This window comes from Streptopelia decaocto (assembly GCF_964273445.1).
Source record: "Streptopelia decaocto genome assembly, chromosome: 11".
NCBI classification, from domain to species: domain Eukaryota; kingdom Metazoa; phylum Chordata; class Aves; order Columbiformes; family Columbidae; genus Streptopelia; species Streptopelia decaocto.
In genome coordinates, this window is record NC_138666.1 from 21054384 (window position 1) to 21077712 (window position 23329).

At 47.2% G+C, this 23329-nt stretch overlaps 1 protein-coding gene across 9 annotated transcripts; it reads left to right on the forward strand.

The window, feature by feature from the left end:
* The first annotated feature begins 1518 nt into the window (after window positions 1-1518).
* On the forward strand, window positions 1519-20430 carry LOC309444901 (dipeptidase 2-like). Of its 9 annotated transcripts, none has more exons than XM_082063182.1 (11): window positions 1519-1638; window positions 7667-7941; window positions 8691-8817; window positions 9278-9407; window positions 9733-9874; window positions 10744-10813; window positions 11318-11494; window positions 12025-12112; window positions 12761-12836; window positions 16711-16846; window positions 18026-20430. In XM_082063182.1, exons 2-11 carry the CDS (start codon window positions 7817-7819, stop codon window positions 18218-18220), a joined length of 1266 nt encoding a protein of 421 aa, XP_081919308.1. In that variant the 5' UTR covers window positions 1519-1638; window positions 7667-7816; the 3' UTR covers window positions 18221-20430. The 9 variants fall into 9 exon arrangements, with proteins under 9 accessions (XP_081919308.1, XP_081919309.1, XP_081919306.1 ...); XM_082063183.1 differs by lacking the exon at window positions 1519-1638 and adding an exon at window positions 3119-3137; XM_082063180.1 differs by lacking the exon at window positions 1519-1638 and adding an exon at window positions 3237-3645.
* The last annotated feature ends 2899 nt before the right edge of the window (window positions 20431-23329 follow it).

A 23329-nucleotide genomic window follows, 5' to 3' on the forward strand; every position in this document is an offset into this window, starting at 1 on the left:
CAAGCTATGATGGTATAATATGTGATATTACTTACTTGGGAAGAAGAGGATGAAAAGTTGAAAATTAACAAGGAAACATGAGCTAGAACTGGATCACAAGTGGGAAAATTAATCTGAGCCTGTTATTTGTGGCTTTCAGTTAAATTTGGGAGATAGTTTTTCCTGTCATAGGCATAAAAATGGACCTGGCCTGGATCAAGCTTCAGATTAGGTAGAGGATATTTTCTAAAGAGAATATTTGTCTTTTCTCTTGATACTAAATTCGTATTGTTTAGGGTTCCTTAGTCCACTTGAGTGGATGATAAATATTTATAAGTGAACTTCACCCAATTAGGAATGTGCAGCAGAATGCCAAGTGATTTGTGGTTTCTGTTTAGGTTTTCCAGTGACTGGGAACTTGAGGATTGATGACAAATGTATATCCCAGTTGAGCCATGACTTGTGCAACGGCTCTGTGGAGCTTTTGATTGTGAGACTTGGTTATTTCCTTGTGATGGAATCATAAACAGAGGCAGGGTGCCCTTTGGCTTTCTGTACAAAGTATGAAGTAAAATAGAAATCATGATAAGCAAGGTTTGCTTCTTAGGAAAATGTAGGATCATGGTTTTGCAGGTATTTCTTTGTTTACAAACTGTCAGCTCCCATGAAGGGACAGGAAAGTCCCAACAGGTTCAGAGACATAGGTGTATTTTGAAAAGTCACCTGTAACTTTTGAGCATTTTGACCTTTACAAATATCATATAATGACACTGGAAGTCCTGCTTGAAATCCAGCAGGTATAGTAACAAGGGGCAAATATTAATTGGCTTAGGTATAGTCAATGTGGCAAAATTAGGTCAGCAGTAAGGTACATACCTGTACCTGTGCTGACTGTAAATTCGCACGAAGAGACTCAGCGCAGGCCAGCAAGTGGATGAGAGGCAACGGTCACAGGCTGCAGCAGGGGGGTTCCCGCTGAGCCTAAGGGAAAAAGAGTAATGACCGTATGGATACGCAAACAGTGAAACACGTGCTCAGAAAGCTTGTATTATCTTTTTCCTTGAAGATACCAAAACCTCCACTGGATGAGGGCCTGAGCAACCTGATGCGACTTGGAAGCTACGTTTGCTGAGATCAGGTGGATGGACTAGATGACATCCCACCAGAAATCCCTTCTGACCTAAGTTATTCTGTAATCAGAGGCACCTATTTCCAAAACAAGATAAACAGAGCAGTGTCAAATGCATACGTTAGTTAGCTGATGTATGGTGGACTGCACAGCCTGCCACAAGAGGGAGGAAATGCCGAGTTTTGAACAGGGCACAGCCCAAGGCCTGTGTGTTCCCCGCGGGGCGGCAGCTGGGCCGGGGCTCCTCACAGGCCTCCGGTCTCTGCAGGGCGAGCGGCAGCTGGGCCGGGGCTCCTCACAGGCCTCCGGTCTCTGCAGGGCGAGCGGCAGCTGGGCCGGGGCTCCTCACAGGCCTCCGGTCTCTGCAGGGCGAGCTGCGCCGCCCGCCCAGCGCGGGCCCGGGCCCGGCAGCCCAAGAAGCGAAGGCCGCCGCCCGGCGCTGCTCTGCCGGGAGGAGCTGGTGCCAGCGCAGCCGCTGCGGCCGGCGGAGCGGGGGGTGGATTCCAGCTCAGCCGCGCTTCCCGAAGGAGGTAACCTGCTCAAGGAGCCTGCAGATAAACAAGAAAGAGCTATAAATCTCATGTCAGCTTCCACTTTTCAGCGCTGCTGAGTCAGCAGGGAAAAAAGCTCTGTGGGGATTGTATTTTAAATGTTGTTTAAATAGGCGTGCCTAGCGTACCATGTTCTTAATCCTGTGTAATGCTTGCAATACTTCCTCAAATTGCAAGAACTGATTTCTGAATGATGATATACTTATGTGTCTTTTCTTACCAAAACCGCTTCAAATGAGTCTCACTGTCAAATTATAAAGAATATTTTACATGAAGCCTAGAAGATACTTTTATATAGCAAATCTATAGGAAATTTTTGTAGCTACCAAGAATAACATTTCTCTACCAATACAGAGAATCTCCATTTGGCAATGCATAGGTATGTGTAGTTTTTGTTAGCAGTCAAACCACTTGAAGAACATGTAGGTACATTTTCTGTTTAAAAAATCTTCCTGAAAATCGCTGCGGACTTAAAGTTGGTGGGAAATTTACAATGTGTAGCAGTTTTTATAGCATCAGAACAGTGTTACTGTGTAAAAAAGGCTTGCTGCTTTCTCATTAGGCATTTTGAACTGACAAATGATGTGGGTTTCTGGAACAGCAGTTATATTGTACTGTGCCACAGAGTACATAACAAATATAAAATATTAGTGTCCCCTGTAGTGTCATTTTGCCAGGATCTGCAGAGTTCTAGATATACAGGTTGCAGATCTGATCTATATTTTGGTTTGAATAATTTGAATCCGAAGAAAGTCTGCAAAACCTGATTTGCCTTTGCGACGCCACCTTGCCAGAACTCTGATGCTTGGGGAATTTTTTGACCTTTCTTCTTCAACATGTTACATGCTGAGCTGCCACAAACAAATTCAACATTTTCTAGAGTAGAGATACAATGATTTTTTCACTGCAGTAACAAAGTCTGCATTTGTGGTCAAATTGTACGTTTGTATTAGTGCTTTAACATTTGAGGGAAATCTCTACAGTTGCCACAAAGCAGAAAAGAAACAGTGTCTGATTGCTCTCTTTCCTTTACAGTTGTGTAGATGTGCTGTGTCACTGAAGTTTTTGGGTCTCACAATGCATGTATATTTCTGATGCATATTTATGGGAAAAAGAACTTCTTCTCTAACACTACACGCCCATCCGAGGAAGGATTTTGGGGATGTGTAATTGCTGTTCCTCAAAATCTTTCATCTGCGTGCCATGACCAGAAGAAAACAAAGTGCTCTCTTTTAGGCTGGAAGAATGTGGGCAGCACCAAAAAAAAATGAAAAAAATGAACAAAGCTCATTGTGTGTTTGAAAAATGCTCTCAAAACTGTTCATGGCCATCTCGACTGCCAGCTCTCTCTCGGGCGTGCTGCTCAGCACAGCCTGGGGACAGCCGGCGAGCTCCGTCGGGACACAGGCGCTCGAACAGGCTTCCTCGTGCTCCAGCCGTTCCGCACCTGCCAGAGCAACGGGGCTTCACCTCTTATGGTAAAACTCAGTTGTTAATGCTCAGGTGTGCTCAGCCTTGTGGCTTTTGTCTGTCCCTCACTATTTTGTAGCATTATTTTTTGAAAGCAATATCCAAATATTTCCAGACTGTTAGAAATACTCTGAAACTGGGCAAAACCCTGCCAAAAAGAATGAGTCTGCCAGGACTAGGGGCTGGAGGGGACACGGCTTGCACCGGCCCTGGCATGGAGAGCAGCACATTAAACAAGGGACAGGGGTCCAAATGGGGCGACTGCGAGGAAGAGCACTCCTGTCGCATAATCTGCTCTCAACAGCTTTGGAACCTGTTGTGGTCCATGCAGCAGGGAGTACACTCACGGAGGGCAGTGCTGGAGTCGCTGTGCGCTCACGGGTGTACGTGCTGTTCGATGGGTTCTGGTTTGCATTCCAGGAAAGCAGCATTGCTAGATCTGAGAAAGAAGCAACATTAACAAAGGAGGCAGCTGACTCCCTGCATCAAACGCTCCTGGCCAGCCCTTCCGCTGAGGTCAGCACTCTTAAGCTTTTTACTTCAAAATTACTGGATTTGGCAATTGAATTTGTCAGAAAGTCTTAGAAACTTTGGATAGGAAATAATAGTGAAGTAAAGGATGAGAACCTAATAGGAAATCAGTCAGTAGTTGTCCGTTTCTTAAGGAAAGTTATGAGAAATCTTTGTGGAGTTAAAACATAGTTTTTATCTGTAATAATAGAATTTGTTATGGAATGTATTTAAAGGAGAAAGCAATGAATCTTCTACGCTTCAGCTGCAAAGAAGTCTTGCCAACTGAGGTTCCATTGCGTCTGACAGTCGACGTGTGCTGTGGATAGCATGTGCCATACCCAAGGGTGCAAAAGCTAAGAATGACTTTCTCTCTATAGGGAAGTACTGTACTTGCCCTAGTGGGGCAGTTGGGACAAGCTGTCCTGCTTGTACCTTTCTCTTCTGAAATGCCTGAAATGCCTTGCAACCATTACTGTATTTATTCCACTTTATCCCCATTTTAAGCAATAATTTTAACAGCACCATGTTTTCTTGTTGCTTGGTGGCACTTTATCGCACCTTTACACAGGGAGGGAAGGAACAGCAGGTTGGAAATGATAAATTGTAATACAGCACTAAGGAGGTTTTTAAGTAGGAGAACAGATAAACATTACATGTTTCAGGGCTGCTGATGGTAGAAGGAATTTCAAGCAAAAATTGAGAAAGATTTGAAAGACTGTCTTGATGACAAGGTAAATTTCAAAGGTATCAGTATCTTTGCTTAAAAAACATACTTTATAGTATAATGCATGTGTTCTGCTCCTAGAACTATGTGTAATATTTCTGTATGACTAAATGTGTTTAATTATTATTTAAGGAACAGGGAGAATCCAGGCTTTTGCCAGCAACCAGCAGGGATGCTTTTACCTAAGGTGCTGGTCACCTCGTGTTTTCTATGCTGTTGCAACTAAGCTGCTTCATGATCTGAGATAGTTAATTCAGAGCTACACTAGGAATTATCTGTACGAGCTCTTCAGCATAACTGGACTGGGGAGGATGAACCTTCTTAATTTTTCAGTATATGTTACTACTTCTAGCTGCAAGTTCTCTTTTATTGCACTTTATATATTAGATTTGGCACAGTAATTCAACAAATTCGAGTCTTAATGTAATGGCTGTCATGAAGTGTTTTAATACAGAATAAGATGGAAAATAAGGACTTTGAATGGGGTGACAGAAATGCCGTTCCCAGCTGAGCTTTGCTGCACATACCCGCAGCCGTTTCCTGACCCTGCTCCCGGGGCCCGGCTGCGCAGAGCGGGCCCAGGCAGCTCCCTGCTCCCGGGGCCCGGCTGCGCAGAGCGGGGCCCAGGCAGCTCCCTGCTCCCGGGGCCCAGCTGCACAGAGCGGGCCCAGGCAGCTCCCTGCTCCCGGGGCCCAGCTGCACAGAGCGGGCCCAGGCAGCTCCCTGCTCCCGGGGCCTGGCTGCGCAGAGCGGGCCCAGGCAGCTCCCTGCTCCCGGGGCCTGGCCTGGCTGTGCAGAGCGGGGCCCAGGCAGCTCCCTGCTCCCGGGGCCTGGCCTGGCTGCGCAGAGCGGGCCCAGGCAGCTCCCTGCTCCCGGGGCAGCAAATGGCGGAAGCACGCAGGGAAACCTTCCTGTTTTACTGTGCAACTTGCCATTAAAATGTAACTATTTTAAAAAAGCAACCCCCCTCATCGCATCCTTATATGGCAGATATAGAGCCCTGTCCTCCCTGATAGAGGAGCACTCAGCGTGACGTGCTGTCTTGGCATTTGCGTTCTAGTGATAGTAACTTCCTGTTCATGAAGGGCTTAGAGAACGTAAACCGATGGTAGAAGCTAACTAATGTGAAGTAGTAAAGCTTTATTTTTGTAGCGTGTGCCTGCAAAGACTCACTCCATGCCTATTGCAGCTCTCTAGGGACTGACATTGTGCAGTTTAGGCTGTGAGATGATGGCTTTTCTAAGCTTGATCTCCCAAAAATTGCTGTGTCTATCCTGCGTGCAGAGGTATAGTGGGGATCAAAAGCAGTTACACTCTCAGTGAGAGGTGCAAAGGTAGATATGGAAATAAACGTTTTGACTCTGAAGCGTAATGTGGAAGAAGAGAGTGAGCTTCATTTTGCACTTCCCTCTGTATCTTTTCCCTATTGCGTGGGTGTCTCTATGTCGCAAGCCTGTGATATCTTGTGCAGCTGGAGTGGAGCCGAAAGTCGGAAGAGTTTTCTCTCTGTGCTCGTTGTCCCTTGCAGCGTCACACGTTCCTTTGGGACGGGCTCTGCTCGGTGCCCAGCTCAGAGCCGCAGGCAGTATCCCAGCTCCGAGCAGCACCGCGAGGTGCTCGGGGTGCTCCCGGGGACGGAGGGCGCTGCCTCGCGCTCCGGGGCTGGGGGCGAGCTCGGCGAGAGGAGCGGGCTGCTGGGGCTGCTCTGCTTCATATCCCCAGTGTATAGCGCCTTCCAGTTCTCTTCATAAGGCTGATTAAAATAGATCAAATGTAAGCAAATTGCTGCAGTTTTAAATGTGTATAAGATTCCAGTAGGATTCTGTTTATCTTTTCTGTTTAGAATGTGCCCTTTAGCATAAATAGGTTTTATTGAAAACAAGTAAGAGAAGGAAATCAAACACCACATCACATTAGCACACTAGGGCTCGTATTTTGAACCTGGGTTTTGCTGTACCTGGATATAATGTGTAAGCCTGTGTTTCTGTGACCTGCCTCATTTTTTTCCCAAAATACACAATCTATGAGTATTTGATTTCTTTGAGTAAAAGTAACAAGGTCAACTTGTTCAGCATTGATGCATCACAGTTGATTTCAATGACAATTCAAATATTTTCCTGCTAAAGGCAGTATTACAAAGAAATTGATAGAAAATGACCCTCCCAATATTTGCCCTCGCCCTGTACACAAGTATAAAGCTGTGGCAATGAGTAAAAGCAGAAAAATCTTTCCAGTTAGTCAGAGTGGGAAGAACAGAGAAGGTTCCCTTGGTTAATGTGCAGACATGAGAGGAACAAGGGCTCATTCCGTCAGCTCTGGTACAAATCCTGTACAAATTCAAGTGTTGCCAGGGAGTCAGCTGTGCTCGGGGAAGGACGGTCTGGGAGTTTCATCCCAGCCTGGGAAGGGCTGGTCCCCATTCTGCCCCCAGGGGAAGTGGCTGGGCCTGCAGGAGACCATGCCCATGAGAAAACTGAGACACATAGACTTATGATGTAAATCGGTTCCCATATTGTCGCAAGGGCCCAGCCAAATCTCTTAGGTTTGGTACACAAGAAGAAATTTTGAGTCAATCACCTCTGTTACATTTGTTATTGAACGAGAACATACACTGTTAAGCATTCTGGAAGGACGAATCTATTTCTAGAGTGCTTCCCTCTATGTAGCTTTTGACCTCTGTACTTCTCGAATACTCTCTGTGCTATTCCTTACATTATGTTTTTCTTGTAGGAAACATTAAGGGGTGAGGGTTATTGATTTTCTTTAGTCAGTGCCACAGACAGCTCCATGGTATCATGTTTCTCCTGGATCTTCACCTGTGCCTGCACACTCCTGTGTTTACTCAGCTGTCCTAAAGCTTCTTTCTGAGATCACTCCAGGGAGGATTTTAAAGCAGCTTCTCCATCCACGCTTCCTGTTGTATGAGCTCGTGTGTTCCCGTTGTTCAAAAGTACTTCCTGTCAGGTGGTCCCACAATTTAAGGCATTCCCAAATCTCGTGTTTGAGTGTTCATCTCAGTGTGAGGTCTCCCAGATGATGAGGAAACTATCTCGTTGCGGTGGTTTGGAGCTGCTTGTGGGAGGTGTTTGCCCAGGGCCCGTCGTGCCTGCCCTGCCGGCTGCAGCCCGGAGTCAGGTCCCTGCAGCAGTCAGCGGTGGCAGCAGCAGCGCTCGAGGAGTGCTTAAATGTGCGAAAACACAGTAGCCAGAGATCTTAACATCTTGGTGAGGAGGTACCTGGTTTATAGTTTCCGTCACTGCTTTCCCGTTCATTTGTTATTCTCTTTGTTTCCTCCTGCAGAATTCACCCCAGCCTTACCAGAAGGAGAGGCATTTTGGCTCTGCCTATAATATTAAGTCTACAACCTCCACGGACTGGAAATTTTGCAGTTTCATCGTCATCAGTGAATAATTGCGGTACCTCTCTGCTTTGGCAAACTAGAAAATTGAAATGAAGAGAGATACAGTAAAGTCATTGCTGTGGCTGTTGATGTTCTTCTCTGTGCCATTCAGCTATGAGAAATCAATGAGAGAGCGAGCTATCGAGCTGATGCAGGATACACGTTTAATTGATGGGTATGTAAAATATATTCAACCAGACACTCTTTGTGAATCTTGACAAGTGAGGAGAAAATGCTGAAGTGTGCTTAGATGAGTAGTGACATAGGCTGTTGCCAGCGCATAGCAGTTAATTACTCTTGCAGTGATTTATCTGGAAGGAATTTTGGTTCAGACCATACTTACTGTAGGATCAGGTTATTCTAAAAGCATTTGTGATTTTCTGGTCAGGTTTCACCATTTAATTGTTGTTTCCCTTTACATAATATCCTTGTCTCCTTCCCTTAATTTAATGGCATCTCTCCTTAGCAATGACTTCTGTGCAGAGCTGGAAAGCAGGCATCATACCTTGAACGGGTACCCTTAAAACCTGAAGGAATGATGTCTGTGGTGAGCAGATTTTGACCTGGGAACACCAGCACTGATTGTTCTGGCACAGGCAGCACTGATTATTTTACCACAAGTACTTGCCTCTAAGGAGCATGGTGGTTGATTTCAGTTCTTCCATTCCTTCAGAAATGATGGGGAGAAAAAAGATAGATAAACACAACAGCTATAAAAATGGGAGAAGCAAAAAAAGTTTCTTACTGTCCTAATTAAGAAATAAAGCTTGTTTGCAAAAGAAGGGAGACTTTTGATCCTATGTTACTGTAAGGTTTATTGGCAATTAGTGGTGTAAGGGACTACGAACAGTGGAAGAAATTACGTCAGGGCTAGAAGGGGAACAACTTGGTTCTGTCACAAGCCCGGTTTGTTTTCAATTCTAGCCACAATGACTTCGTACTGCGGCTGAGAATACTTTACCAAAATAGACTCAGCAGAGTCAACCTAAGAGAGCTCAACAAGACCCACACAAACCTTGCAAAACTTCAGGCTGGTTATGTGGGAGCTCAGGTACGTACTGCCGTGGTTGTGAGTCCGGAACGTATTTTTACATTGGCCTCCTTCCCAAACACAAAAGTACTCCTGGCCCTGGTTTTGAGTCTTTCTGTTAAAAGATAAACAACTATGAAACTGGAAAGCCACAGTCACTGTTCCGTAACATTTGTGTTTCAAAAGTGTGGTTTTTGTAACCCAGGGGCCCTTCACCAGAACAGTGGCATTTGTTTGGTTAAAGAAAGTAAACTACATCTGCTTTCCTGCATGTACTGGGGAGTAGCTGAGTGTGTCAGGAGGCTTTAGCCATGTCTTGCCTTGCATTGTAACTCTTCTTTGGGGAAAATCTATAGTGTCAGCTCCCTTGTAAACCGTAGGAAATTATTTTGGTCTGTGCTCATGAACTTCACTATTAGCAAATGGAAGTTTCCAAGTTGAAACACAAGTTATCTAGTCTACTTGTCAATGTCTCTTTCAGTTTTGGTCAGTGTATGTTCTTTGCAGCGCTCAGAACAAGGATGCTGTACGTCTGACCTTAGAGCAAATTGATGTTGTCAAGAGGATGTGTAACAGCTATGAAGAGCTTGAACTTGTGACAACTTCCCAAGGTGATGCTCTTCCCTGTAACACCATTTTTTTGAATAGGATTGCATAAGTTATGTGCAAAGGACAGGCAAGTTACCCTGGTTTAAAGAATAACTTGAACTTCAGTTTTTCCCCTGAACCACAATAACTGGTTCTGGTTCTGTGCAGTCATAGCCCGTTGTAGTCGAGACACAATTTACCATTTAAACATGCACTAGTATAAGCTCCTATTCTATGAAATTGTCACTATAATTGTTTGCAATTTACAATAACAATCGTTGTTCAGTAGTGCTGGCTTCTTATCTGTCATGAAATGACTTTGGAATTACTTTCCTTTGTTGTTTCCAGGCATCTCTGACAGTAGGAAGATTGCATGTTTGATTGGAATAGAAGGTGGTCACTCCATTGACAGCAGTTTGGCAACACTGAGGATGTTTTATGACCTGGGTGCTCGTTACATGACATTGACACATTCCTGCAATACACCTTGGTAACAAATATGCGTGTGTTTGTGTGACGATCTAACGCAAAGTGGTGGCAGCTCCAGCATGGGGAAAATAGGGATTCAAACACAGAGTTCACCTGTGAAAGACTGAACCAAATCAAGGATGATAGGTTTTTGGGGTAAATCCCTTGCCGTGTGTCAAGTGGGGTCTGAAGGTTCTGTTCTGCAGTGCTTGTCATGCTGACAATATAGGAACTTCTAAACTTTGTTAACACAGCACAAAGATGGTAAAATTGCTATCCCTTTTGCTTTATTAGGAAAGTTACATATGGCAAAACACACCACAAAAGAAGAAGATAAAGTACTAAAAATGCATATGATGCGGATAAAAGAGCGTGAATGCTATGTGAGAGCTCAGCAGCCTTTACCACTGTCCTCTGGACAGTTCAGAAGTGCAGGTCTCATATGCGGCTACAGAGATGAGCACTCAGCTCCTGTATCACAATATCAGCACCTGCCCTTTGCTGGGTCGATAACATTCCTTCTCGTATTGATTCAGGGAAAGGGGAATTGTGTGCAGAGAGGGCTGGAAAGCAGGCTTTCTGGGTGACAGGTAACCGATGTTTCAGCATATCTTCGTTCTCTGATAGTTTGTTTAATCAGAAAATTTCTGACAAGCATTTCTTTACTTGTCTTGCTTTGCTTCACAAACATACAGCAGTCCTGAGCCTGAGGGCATGACATGGAGAAAACACTTAAGAACATAAAGAGCACTGTATGAACAAGTTAAGCATTAGGTAGCTCATTATACCTACAATTGGCCATGTGATATGGCAATGCTTTTTATTGTGTGTAGCATAAGAAGTTTCAGTCTCCAGAATAATATGTTTCTCCTCCCTCCCTCCCGTTTTAAGGTCTGAATCATCATCTAAAGGAACACACAACTTTTATCCTGGTGTTATTGGTCTGACTGCATTCGGCCGAGTAAGGATCTCTTTTGAGTGCTAACCCAGTGACCTCTTGTACAACTAACAACTTGTGTCCTTACCTCTTCAAAAGCCACTTTTTGTTATAAGTTGATTACTGGAAGCTTTGGATAATTAGGAAGTCATCAGGGTTCAGTCGAGCCAAATTCTCTGTGATGTTACTTAGGCTAAAAGAAGTGCTGGATTTAATTCTAACAATTGTTTTAATACAGATTAGATGTATGAAGTAATATGTGAAAGTAGTGGGATGTGAATTGCAGTTCAAATTACTTATTTCAGATTGACTAAGCTTTGTAAGTTTTGAGCATGTGATGGTGTGCTAGTTAATTGCGAGTGAGTAAATTACTATTAAATTAATAGCTCAATAGAAACCTATACAGGCACAGCATGTTCGTGACTAGCTGACAGCTGCAGAATTTATTTAGCTGTTTATATATACCAGCTAAACGGTTTCATTTAAGGAAATTTAATACCGACACTGTTGTCTGTAAATCTGTTTTAGGAAGTGGTAAAGGAGATGAATCGCCTGGGCATGCTGATAGATTTATCTCATGCTTCATATTCCACAGCAAAAGCTGCACTGAATATCTCAAAAGCACCAGTAATTTTCAGCCATTCCTCAGCATTTTCTATTTGTAATCATTCCAGAAACGTTCCTGATGACATCCTGCAGCAACTGGTGAGAGAGATGGACCATTGGTTTGTTTTGTTGGGTTGGTTTTAGTTTTGTTTGTGTGTTTCTGTTTGTTTTGTTGGTGGTTTTTGTTTGTTGGGCTTTTTATGACAATGTTTGACTAGTCTGAGGCAAACTTGTGTATTGGTGTTTACTTTCCACCCTCTCACCTTTGAATGCATTTATAAACAGATCCCTGAGCGGCAAGTTACACATTCACTTCTGAGCCATTTCCTCTGGGTTATGTTTTGTCTGGCTACAAAAACGCAAATACTTTGAAATTCCGGTTGAGTGTTTTTCACATAGTCACTGGACTTCTGCTGTTCCAGAGAGAATGTACTTAATCCAGGGTAAAGGGCAGAGATGCAAAGCCTTGTGTTGCCATCTGAGCTTTGACTTCGAGTGTCGTTATGCTTACGGATGGATGGATGGATGGATGGATGAATGGATGGATGTCGAAGGATCTATACGAGATGCTCATGAGGTTACAGGCAATGCAAGTGTCAACTCATTGCCAGTTTCTTCCTATCTTTCAGAAAAAGAACAAGGGAATTATCATGGTGACATTCAATGCAGATGTACTGGCCTGTGGCAGGAAAGTTGTTAATGTTTCTACTCTTGCAGGTTTGAAGTTAATATACTGTAGTTTCCATAGGTGGCTTCTCTGAATTTCCTGATGTCTGCATGATTTTTGAGAGTGTGTAAATGATACTGCTTGTTTACTCCCTTGCACACCTTACCCCACTCTGGGTATTTTTGAAGCTAATATTCATTAAACAATAACAAGAGGTACAAGGCGTGTAGCTGGAGGACGTGATGCTCCCAAATTGACTTAAGAACCATTAATCCCAAAGTAGTTGTTACTTTCTGGAAAACATCTTAAACCTTTGTAATTAAGAGTAGAAAACATAGGTGTGTAATGGATAATGAAAAATAGTTTGGTATAAGTCGGCTACCTGTTGGGAATTAATGTGCTGTGACGATCACGTCCTTTTTCGCATTTGCATCTCAGCAGTGTAGCTGTTAGTTTGAAGGTTGCTGCCTGATGTACTCAATAACGGACAAAATCTAGTTAAGCATCAGCAAATATCCAGAATATGTCACCTGCATTATTAAATTTTAACCTGTAATATCAGGATATCTTTTGACTCTCTTTTCAAAAGGATTTGATTAAGAATCCATTATTAAGTCGCCTTGTGCCAATATGTCTGAACTGTAGTATTTCTTCTTGCCTTATGCTTAGATATTGTTTTCTTTGACATTTTCTTTCAGATCATTTTGACCACATAAAGAAAATTGCGGGTTCAGAGTCAATAGGAGTTGGTGGTGACTACGATGGAGTGGAACGGTTGGTAAAATTGCACATACACTGACATCTGCTCCTTAAATTATGAAGGTTTTGATTCCTTTTGAAGAAAAAAGAAGGCAGACCAGAAGAGTTGTAGCACGTTGTCTTGTGATGAGTACCAAAAGAAGTCTTATGAAAGACAGGCACAGTGATTCCTTTTTAGAACTGCATGAAGCAGTGCCCCAAATGCGGAAACTGATTCTAATGCCCTGCGAACTCTGCAACTGTGTGTTGTAGGCACACAGAAACAGCAGTGGAGTAACAGAGGGGTGGTTTCTTCTAGAAGCCAGAGATGAATGACAGAAAAGCTGCCTCAGCTTTTAGGTGGTAAATGGGTTAGCCCAGGGAGATGCTGCAAAGCTCTTTCCTCCACTAGTACGCCAGCGTGGGAAGGCCCGAGTGTTTGGGGGCTGTGAACCCCCCTGCTCCGGGGCCTGGAAGCGCGGGGGGCAGGCAGAGCGTGCGGGCAGCCTGCAGAGCGTGCGGGCAGCCTGCAGAGCGTGCGGCCGGCCTGCAGAGCGTGCGGCCGGCCTGCAGAGCGTGCGGGCAGCCTGCAGAGCGTGCCGCCGGCCTGCAGAGCGTGCGGGCAGCCTGCAGAGCGCGCGGCCGGCCTGCAGAGCGTGCCGCCGGCCTGCAGAGCGTGCGGGCAGCCTGCAGAGCGCGCGGGCAGCCTGCAGAGCGTGCGGGCGGCCTGCAGAGCGTGCGGCCGGCCTGCAGAGCGTGCGGGCAGCCTGCAGAGCGTGCCGCCGGCCTGCAGAGCGTGCGGGCAGCCTGCAGAGCGCGCGGCCGGCCTGCAGAGCGTGCCGCCGGCCTGCAGAGCGTGCGGGCAGCCTGCAGAGCGCGCGGCCAGCCTGCAGAGCGTGCGGGCGGCCTGCAGAGCGTGCCGCCGGCCTGCAGAGCGTGCGGCCGGCCTGCAGAGCGTGCGGCCGGCCTGCAGAGCGTGCCGCCGGCCTGCAGAGCGTGCGGGCAGCCTGCAGAGCGTGCCGCCAGCCTGCAGAGCGTGCCGCCGGCCTGCAGAGTGTGCCGCCGGCCTGCAGAGCGTGCGGCCAGCCTGCAGAGCGTGCGGCCGGCCTGCAGAGCGTGCGGGCAGCCTGCAGAGCGTGCGGCCGGCCTGCAGAGCGTGCCGCCGGCCTGCAGAGTGTGCCGCCGGCCTGCAGAGCATGCCGCCGGCCTGCAGAGCGTGCCGCCGGCCTGCAGAGCGTGCGGCCGGCCTGCAGAGCGTGCCGCCAGCCTGCAGAGCGTGCGGCCAGCCTGCAGAGCGTGCCGCCGGCCTGCAGAGCGCGCGGCCGGCCTGCAGAGCGTGCGGGCAGCCTGCAGAGCGTGCGGGCAGCCTGCAGAGCGTGCGGCCGGCCTGCAGAGCGTGCGGCCGGCCTGCAGAGCGTGCGGCCGGCCTGCAGAGCGTGCGGCCAGCCTGCAGAGCGTGCGGCCAGCCTGCAGAGCGTGCCGCCGGCCTGCAGAGCGTGCAGCCGGCCTGCAGAGCGTGCCGCCGGCCTGCAGAGCGTGCCGCCGGCCTGCAGAGCGTGCCGCCGGCCTGCAGAGCGTGCGGGCAGCCTGCAGAGCGTGCCGCCGGCCTGCAGAGCGCGCGGCCGGCCTGCAGAGCGCGCGGGCAGCCTGCAGAGCGTGCGGCCGGCCTGCAGAGCGTGCGGCCGGCCTGCAGAGCGTGCGGCCGGCCTGCAGAGCGTGCCGCCGGCCTGCAGAGCGTGCCGCCGGCCTGCAGAGCGTGCGGCCGGCCTGCAGAGCGTGCCGCCGGCCTGCAGAGCGTGCAGCCGGCCTGCAGAGCGTGCGGCCGGCCTGCAGAGCGTGCGGCCGGCCTGCAGAGCGTGCCGCCGGCCTGCAGAGCGTGCGGCCGGCCTGCAGAGCGTGCCGCCGGCCTGCAGAGCGTGCCGCCGGCCTGCAGAGCGTGCGGCCGGCCTGCAGAGCGTGCCGCCGGCCTGCAGAGCGTGCGGCCGGCCTGCAGAGCGTGCCGCCGGCCTGCAGAGCGTGCCGCCGGCCTGCAGAGCGTGCCGCCGGCCTGCAGAGTGCGCGGCCGGCCTGCAGAGCGTGCCGCCGGCCTGCAGAGCGTGCCGCCAGCCTGCAGAGCGTGCGGGCAGCCTGCAGAGCGTGCCGCCAGCCTGCAGAGCGTGCGGCCGGCCTGCAGAGCGTGCGGCCGGCCTGCAGAGCGTGCCGCCAGCCTGCAGAGCGTGCGGGCAGCCTGCAGAGCGTGCCGCCAGCCTGCAGAGCGTGCGGGCAGCCTGCAGAGCGTGCAGCCAGCCTGCAGAGCGTGCGGGCAGCCTGCAGAGCGTGCCGCCAGCCTGCAGAGCGTGCGGCCGGCCTGCAGAGCGTGCCGCCAGCCTGCAGAGCGCGCGGCCGGCCTGCAGAGCGTGCTGCCAGCCTGCAGAGCGTGCTGCCAGCCTGCAGAGCGCGCGGGCAGCCTGCAGAGAGCGCGGGCGGCCTGCAGAGAGCGCGGGCGGCCTGCAGAGAGCGTGGCCGGCCTGCAGAGCGCGCGGCCAGCCTGCAGAGCGCGCGGCCGGCCTGCAGAGCGTGCGGCCGGCCTGCAGAGAGCGCGGGCAGCCTGCAGAGTGTGCCGCCAGCCTGCAGAGCGTGCCACCAGCCTGCAGAGTGTGCCGCCAGCCTGCAGAGTGTGCCGCCAGCCTGCAGAGCGTGCCGCCGGCCTGCAGAGCGTGCGGCCGGCCTGCAGAGTGTGCCGCCAGCCTGCAGAGCGTGCCGCCAGCCTGCAGCGCAGCTGCTGCTCGCCCTGGGCTGCTTTTGTTACAGCACAGGAGATCAATGCAGATTGGCTGATGCTTTTTGGCATAACCCTAAACCTTTTTTTGCTTTGTCTCTTTCTACTGAGTATTCATCTCCTCCTTTTTTTTTCTTTCTCCTCCGGGGTCAGACACCTGGGTATGAAAGTCACAGTCAGACTGACCCGTGTAAAGTGTGACCACAAAAACAGTGTGTCATCTCCCACGAGATGTAGCTAATCATAGCTCTGAATCCAGAATCTCCACAAGAAAAGCAGTTTGCCAAAAAAGGACACATTTTATTGCATGTATTTTCACAAAGACCATCAGTAGCGGAGTTGTTAAGGTCCTAAGTCCTGGTGGAAAGTAATGGCACAGACTTCTTGAGATGTTTATCACCACATCTCCACAGAAAAGAAGAATAACAGAAAATATTAGTTATCTCAAAACAAAGTTGAAAACTCATGGAAATACAATTTAAAACAGCTTTATAATGCAGGTTTTGCAGCTTCTTGCTTCTAATTCCTTTTTTTTTTCTGGTAAGAATTATCATAAGACATAGGTCAATTCTGCTTATTGTAATTTCTTCAGTGGAGAGTTCTGAATAGCTTTCTTTTCACTACCTAAACTGCTGAATTCAAAACAACATTATAATTCTAACTGTATTTTCCTTGGACAAAATATTTTGTAGACGATCGCCTGCAACTCCTTAGCTCTGCATGTGTTCGCAGGGTCCCTTTGGTTCCCAGTTACACAAGTGGATTGCATCAACTCCATCTGCGATGCAGCTGGTTCCTTTTACTCAAATGGCCAGTTATAAGGGGTAGATTAATGCATACATGAGTTTGGGCTTTTTTTGGTTTGTTTTAATATCCTCCATGCTGTTGTTCTGTCTATACATAAGTGCATCTTCATTCCAGAATACACAGTTTTGTTCTGCTAATGGGATCATTTGTGCAGCAAAAGCCTTTTGTTGTGTCCCAGTCCTGCTTCTGGTTTTGTTAGTTGAATTCTTAATTTGTTTAACTTCTTGGGGAGGAACTGGGTGGAAAGTGAGCTCATTCCAAGAGTGAATATGTTAAAAAGACTAATTAGTGGTTTTCTGCATTCTGTCAGTGTGTTTAATGTTCTTCTGTGACTCTTGCGAACAGTTTCCCTGAGGGACTGGAAGACGTTTCTAAATACCCTTCTCTGATTGAGGAGCTTCTAAGAAGAGGATGGAATGAAACTGAACTGAAAGGGGTCTTGAGGGAGAATTTTCTCCGTGTTTTCAGGGAAGTGGAAAATGTAAGATTAAAAGCTAAACCGAATGGTGCTTCTTACTAAGATGGAGAGAGGAACTATTGGTGCCTTGCTGTTCTTTCTTTTTTTCCCTCCCCACTCCCCACAGTGAGTTTGCTATGAGGGACTGTAAGCACTTAATGCGGTAATTCCAAATGCCAGGAAAGAAACCAAGATGGTAAGAGAGTGTTAGCAGAATAAAGGAAAATGAGAGAGAGCGGACAGAGCTCTTTGGAACTTTTTCTCTCTGTGGTAATCTGATAAATACACATCACTGACTTCTAAATAGAATCACTTCATGGTTTGGAGGAACTGTGGATGTTCCAGCATCACAGTCTGGCTGTGTTCACTGGTGCAGTAAGGAATGCTGACTCCTGCAAGTCCATTTAATTCATGTCATGGGATTGGACTGCTATCCAAAAGGCTTCTGCCATGACCAGATCACTAACAAGCCATAAACTTAACAACTAGGTTACAACGAGCTGTAAGTGCAAATGGTAGAAGCTAATCCAGAAGAATGAGGGAAGGAGAGAGACGGTATGAGAGTAAGGACCCCTAAATGGTCATTTTTTCAAAAGCCTCTGTGGAAACTTGCAAACTGCTTGCCTCCTGCTGTTTTTATTTACAGGGGTAAGTAAGTAGATACTATACACAAAGCCTTGTAGACAACATGCATTTCACAGGGATCTTTCTTTCAGTTGCCTTTTTGGAGTACATTAAATGAACAGAAATCAGGGAATTTTTTGCTGTTCCAATTAATCTACCAAAATATCTACCTAATGCCAAGTTGCATGTGTGGCCAACTGACATTAGAAGAGGTTGAAATTCATCACCTAACTGATCTGTGAAATGTAGTGATTTTTTTCCTTTTAAATTAGAGATGTTTGCAGGTCTGTCTTGAGACTGTGAGTCGACTTCAGGGAAGAAAGCTCATGAGTTTGTTTGCGTGCGGTTCTCCAGCTGCCGCATCCGTATCTGAGTGAGTCAGGACAAAGAACGGCCAGACCGTGGCCCTGGCCTGCAGAGCACCTGTGCTCAATTCTAGGAGGCGCTTCACAGGAATGCAAACATCACGATAATGATGTTGATTTCATCACATTCAGATGTGGTTTTGCAATACAGTTTTAGTTGCTTCACTTGAAATAACACTGCATTTGCTAGCTGCAACCTTTTGTATTTTTCTAGGTGCGAGACGTTAATGGACTAATGGATGTGAGTGAAAGTGAAATTCCACAAGCAGAAGTACAAAACTCATGTCGCCTAGACCTACATAATCATCGGCTTCTGACAGCCAGGTCCTTTGGATTTCCTTCTGTGGCACAACCTTTTAGTCTGATGCTTGTCATTTTCTCATATTTAATACTGCATTATGCATCATAAGACGTATGGAGTCTAGAGAGAGATATGTGGAGTAATCTGCATTGCAAGTAGTTATCTTTTTGGGGGGTTGTTAATGTAAAGCTAATTTTAAAAATATTTATTCTATACGTTCACCTGCATACTTGAAAGTTTATGTAGATTTTAAGTTGTATTGAAAGCGTATAGAACTTGAAGTGATAAATTCTATGTCATCTTGGCTAAACCACGACCAACATTGTTAACAGAAAGTATTCACATCTAAGAAAGAAATGACCCGTAGTTTTGATACTTCTCCTATATTGTGGCACATGGTATAAATACTGGAGTTCAGAATCAGCAGTTCCACACAGGAACTAGAGATATGATTAAGACAGCTGTGCTGAGATGTTTTCAGATATTGCTTCTTGTTAAATCATACGACTCCCATCATCAGCTGATGGCCTAGTCAGAGAAGAGCACCCCGGTATACGTAGAAGAGTGGGGTTGTTTGTTGTTTTGTGGTTTGCTTTTCTTGCCGCAGTTGTTGTTTTTAAGATGAGAAGATAGATGACGTGGCTATGTCAGTTCCGATTTCCTGCCTGCGGCAGCTCTGGGGTCTGTCCTGCAGCACTGGACTCTGACCAGCACAGTGGGCAGCTGGAGCGCTCGCGTCCGGGTGCAGGTGACCAGGCAATGCAGTAGATAGTTCTGTGTAATTTGGGGACTGCTGTTTGCTGCACATCGATGAAGCTGGAGCAAGAGTAAGCCAGGACAAAGCAGGAATTCTGGCTGCTCTGAGCATGAGATCTTGTTCTGACATTTTGATTGCCATCTGAAAAGTATAAAATGAGTATTTAAATAAAAGCTTCGTTAGAATGTTCCACAGCTTTGTGGGAATCTTTTTCATGTTTAAACCATGATCCTTATCAATAACAGGTTTTATCATTTTATTTTTATTCTAGCTGGCTTTAATCAGACCACTGTCAAAGGATTCATAGACATGAGATTAGAAAGAGATCTTTTTCTTATAAACCTTCTGCTGTTTCATCCTTTGGAACATGTTTTCAGATACGCAAGGTGTGTGAGGTTAGATGCTGCTGTTGTATAGAAGAGCATATATTGCAACAGGCCTGTTCTTCGTAGGGTAATACCACTCAAACCTGGAATTTTAACCAAATATCCTGAGGTTCATGATGAAATTGTAAGATGGCAGCACTACATCTTTGTAGGGACGTTTCCCAGTGCTTGCTGGTAAATGCCTTCTCATGATATTTGCTGTTCATTGTGATTTTTATCTCACGTGCTTTAATTTACTGATTTGACATCTAGAGAATTTAGCCTTAGTCCTCTGATTGACCTAAGGACGGCATTTGTAAACACACAAAGTATTTAGCAACTGAAAGACAAGGCTGAGCATGAACAGAATGGAAACAGCAAGCCAGTTGTTTTCCAGAGTCACTTGAGGCTGTTCCCGGCATCCATCTCTGCATTCCAGGTACAAATGGCCTTTCTGGAAGGAGACTGTGCTTCTCTTGCTTCAGAATGGCGCTTCGGTAACTCTCCTCATAAGGCGGTCTCCTTGATAAGTATGTTCTTATCTCCTTGATAAGTATGTGGATATACTACGGCCACTTATGAATTCTTTACAAATCATGTTGAATAATCCAGTTGCATACAAGCCAAGTTTTTAAGAACAGTTTCTCAATACATACGGATCCTGGTTATGCCTCTACAATGGGGAATTACTGCACTGACCAGGAAGCCTTCCCTCCCGATACTGCTTGGCCAGCATCAGAACTCGTTTTACTGGTGAAATGATGAATTCAAGAGAGCAAATACTTCCCATCAGTACTTCTGCTGATAGCTTCATAAGCCATTGGGACTGCCATCCGTGGTCTCTTTTCACAGAATTAGTACCGTAATAGTAACTTCCTCGCATATTTGAAATGGAAGATGCTTCTTATTTCTTGCAGCCTTTTTCTTTCTACTGTGTTGTCACTTTCTTGCGCAGTAATTTCTACTTTTTTTCCCTACTACAGCATGGATTAAAAATATATTCCTTTTCTTAAAGATATGGGTAACGCTTTTATATTACTTATTCCACCATACTACAGAATTTGTGGTTTATTTCCTTGTTTTATCTATAGCGTATTGCACTTATTTGTTTGACTGTTTCATGCAATGAATATTTTGTAACCTTGTGGCAAAACATATACATGAAATTTAAATAAAATGGTTTAAAATTGTGTATAGATACTGGTGTAATCTCACAGAACAATGCAAATGTTCAGAACTCCAGGAAACCCTGATGATCCAGTCACTGCAGCGAGTCCACGACGACTTACCGGCAGCCAATCACCTGATCAAGCGAATCATAGAGAGCAAGGCTTTTGGGAACTAGACAGGTTGCACCAAGGTTAGGATAAATCTCTGCTTCACAGCGTTTCTCACAGATGTGTAACGATCTACAAGTCTCTTTTTCCATTATTAGTTACAGTGTTAATTCAGGATGCTTCAAATAAGCTGCTTGTGTGACACCAACATCAGAGTGCAAAATCATCATGCAAGAAATGGAATCTTGTGCATCGTGCAATGATTATGCACATGGTCTCTAGCTTATCTAAGAGATGCAGTTAGTTTGTTTTTCTAAAGCAATCAAAATCATACAGCTTGAAACATGGTAGAAAGACATCTCATTAGAATTCCATTTCAAAAGTAGCATCACGCAGGCGATGGCTGCGAGTGCTGTCAGAGAAGTTCTCGCGAGCCCTCAGTCCGACGCCGCTGTCCGCAGTGCTGCTGACGGGCCGTAGTGACCACCGCAGCGCTGCCGGGGGGCGGTAATGACCACCGCAGCACTGCCGGGGGGCGGTAATGACCACCGCAGCGCTGCCGGGGGGCTGTAATGACCACCGCAGCGCTGCCGGGGGGCTGTAATGACCACCGCAGCGCTGCCGGGGGGCGGCGGTGACCACCACAGCACTGCTGGGGGGCTGTAATGACCACCGCAGCGCTGCCGGGGGGCGGCGGTGACCACCACAGCACTGTTGGGGGGCTGTAATGACCACCGCAGCGCTGCCGGGGGGCTGTAATGACCACCGCAGCGCTGCCGGGGGGCTGTAATGACCACCGCAGCGCTGCTGGGGGGCTGTAATGACCACCGCAGCGCTGCCGGGGGGCTGTAATGACCACCGCAGCGCTGCCGGGGGTCGGCGGTGACCACCGCACCGATCTGCAGCAGCTCGGGCGGGCGGCTGCACCCTGAGTTCTGCCTCCCGAGGGAGAGGATGATGCACCCTGAATTGAATGCCTTCGCCCTGCGCCAATTAATAAAAGCAATTTGCGTTGGTAATTTGAAGTGCATGCTAGCTCAACTGACAACTATTCTTGCTAGTGGTATCAGTGAAGTATCAGATATAATTGAGATACCATCTTTGTAATAAGCTTTGGCTGCCGAATGGAAGAAAACAAGTCATTGTTTACATCTTCTAAACAACATGAATTCTGAAAATAGTTATTACTATTTCTATAAATCTCAAAATCATTGTACTATGAAGTACTTTAGGCTGATTTTCTGCATGATCCATACTTCAAGGCATCTTTAACAATACAGGGCTTATGCTTTCACGTGTGTGATATGAACAGCCCAAAACTGCAGACATAATATTGATGCAGACCGTTGATTTGAATCTAAAAGGCTGGTGCCAGCACCCTTCCCCCAGTAGTGTCCTTTCCCAGACTAATAGGCTGTAGCGTTCACAGGAACAAACAACTTAAATTCTCAGTTGTCTCATCTAGGGAAGTGTGATGCTAGAAACCAAGCCTAAAAAGTCTATTGCCGGTCTAATGCATACAGCTGATCTGTTACGTAAAATCTGAGTAGTTCAGTTCATGTATCTAACTTCTTCTCAGCAGGTGACTTGTTTTAGCCATGGAAAGATTTTTGCAAGGATATTGGTTACTGAACTGTGCTGGTGCTTAACATCTGCATCCTCCTTACATATCATTGAGCTGCTCAAGCAATACGCCCATGCATTTATATGTCTCAAGGTCAGTAAACATCATGCATGAAGCCTAACCACCTATAAAAATACAAGTTTATTAACTTCTGTTTAATCTTAAATGTAGGATTCTCTGGGCACCTGCAGCACGGAACCAGCTTTGCACAGCCGCGGTGCGGTGCGCGGCAGCGTGCGCGCCGGCTGCGGCTGCCGCTGTCTGCCCTGCGCCCGCTGTCTGCCCTGCGCCCGCCGCCTGCCCTGCGCCCGCCGCCTGCCCTGCGCCCGCTGCCTCCTGCCCTGGCCAGCCCTGCTCACGCTGCTTTCTCTAACTAGATGATAAGCGGGGTCAGGGAGCTGAAAACCGTTTTCCTCCCTCAAGTGACGGGTTTCCTGCTGATCACGTCGGTTTTGGGGTTAACCATGTTCAGTGTTAGCGGCGGGGAGGAGCAGAAAAGCAGAGCGAGACTGCAGCGACTTGGAGTTCTTCCATTTGCTACTTAAAGCAGCAGCTCCTCTGTGTACTCTTCTCTGGATTTATGCATATGGAAATGACCAAATTTCTTCAAATTCTGGAAACACAGTATGCCTACACTACAAAAAGATTAAATAACTACCAGTAGCTTTCATTTGCTCTCAGGCTTTGCTGGATTTAACTCCCAGACCCTGAGCCGCGTGTTAGTGGGTGTGCTGAACGGTTTCCAGGACAGACCGGGATGCCGGATGACCCTCCTCGGAGCATTTTGGAGGGCTTGAGTCAGTGGTTTTTATTTTTAATATAGTATTGATTTTTGTCTTGATATCTGAATCACGTCTACAAACCTTTACATCTACACAGAACAACTTGAGATGGTGCTGGGTGTTTGGTGATCCTATAACTTTCCTTTTTTAATGTATTTTGAAACCAGAGAAATGGAAAAGGTTTTACTAACCTTCATATTTGAGTTCAGCGTGTAATTTTTGTCAGAGGAAACCACGATCTGTGGAAATGGGGAGCCTTTTTGTGCCGTTCCTCTGTTTCGCGGGTGCCTGAGCGGCACTCTGGGCCCAGCGCTGCGGGAGCTGCTCGCGGGCGCTTCGCTCCCTGGCGCCCGCGCCGCAGAGGCAGCAGCTCTTTCCCCGCTCTGCACGGTCTGAGACATTTTCATCATCG

Coding starts and splice junctions, on each gene's coding strand:
- LOC309444901 (XM_082063182.1), top strand. CDS start 7,817: ATGAAGAGAGATACAGTAAAGTCATTGCTGTGGCTGTTGATGTTCTTC. Junction 9,875..10,743: donor CATTCCTGCAATACACCTTG/GTAACAAATATG, acceptor TCCCGTTTTAAG/GTCTGAATCATCATCTAAAG. Junction 12,113..12,760: donor TAATGTTTCTACTCTTGCAG/GTTTGAAGTTAA, acceptor ATTTTCTTTCAG/ATCATTTTGACCACATAAAG.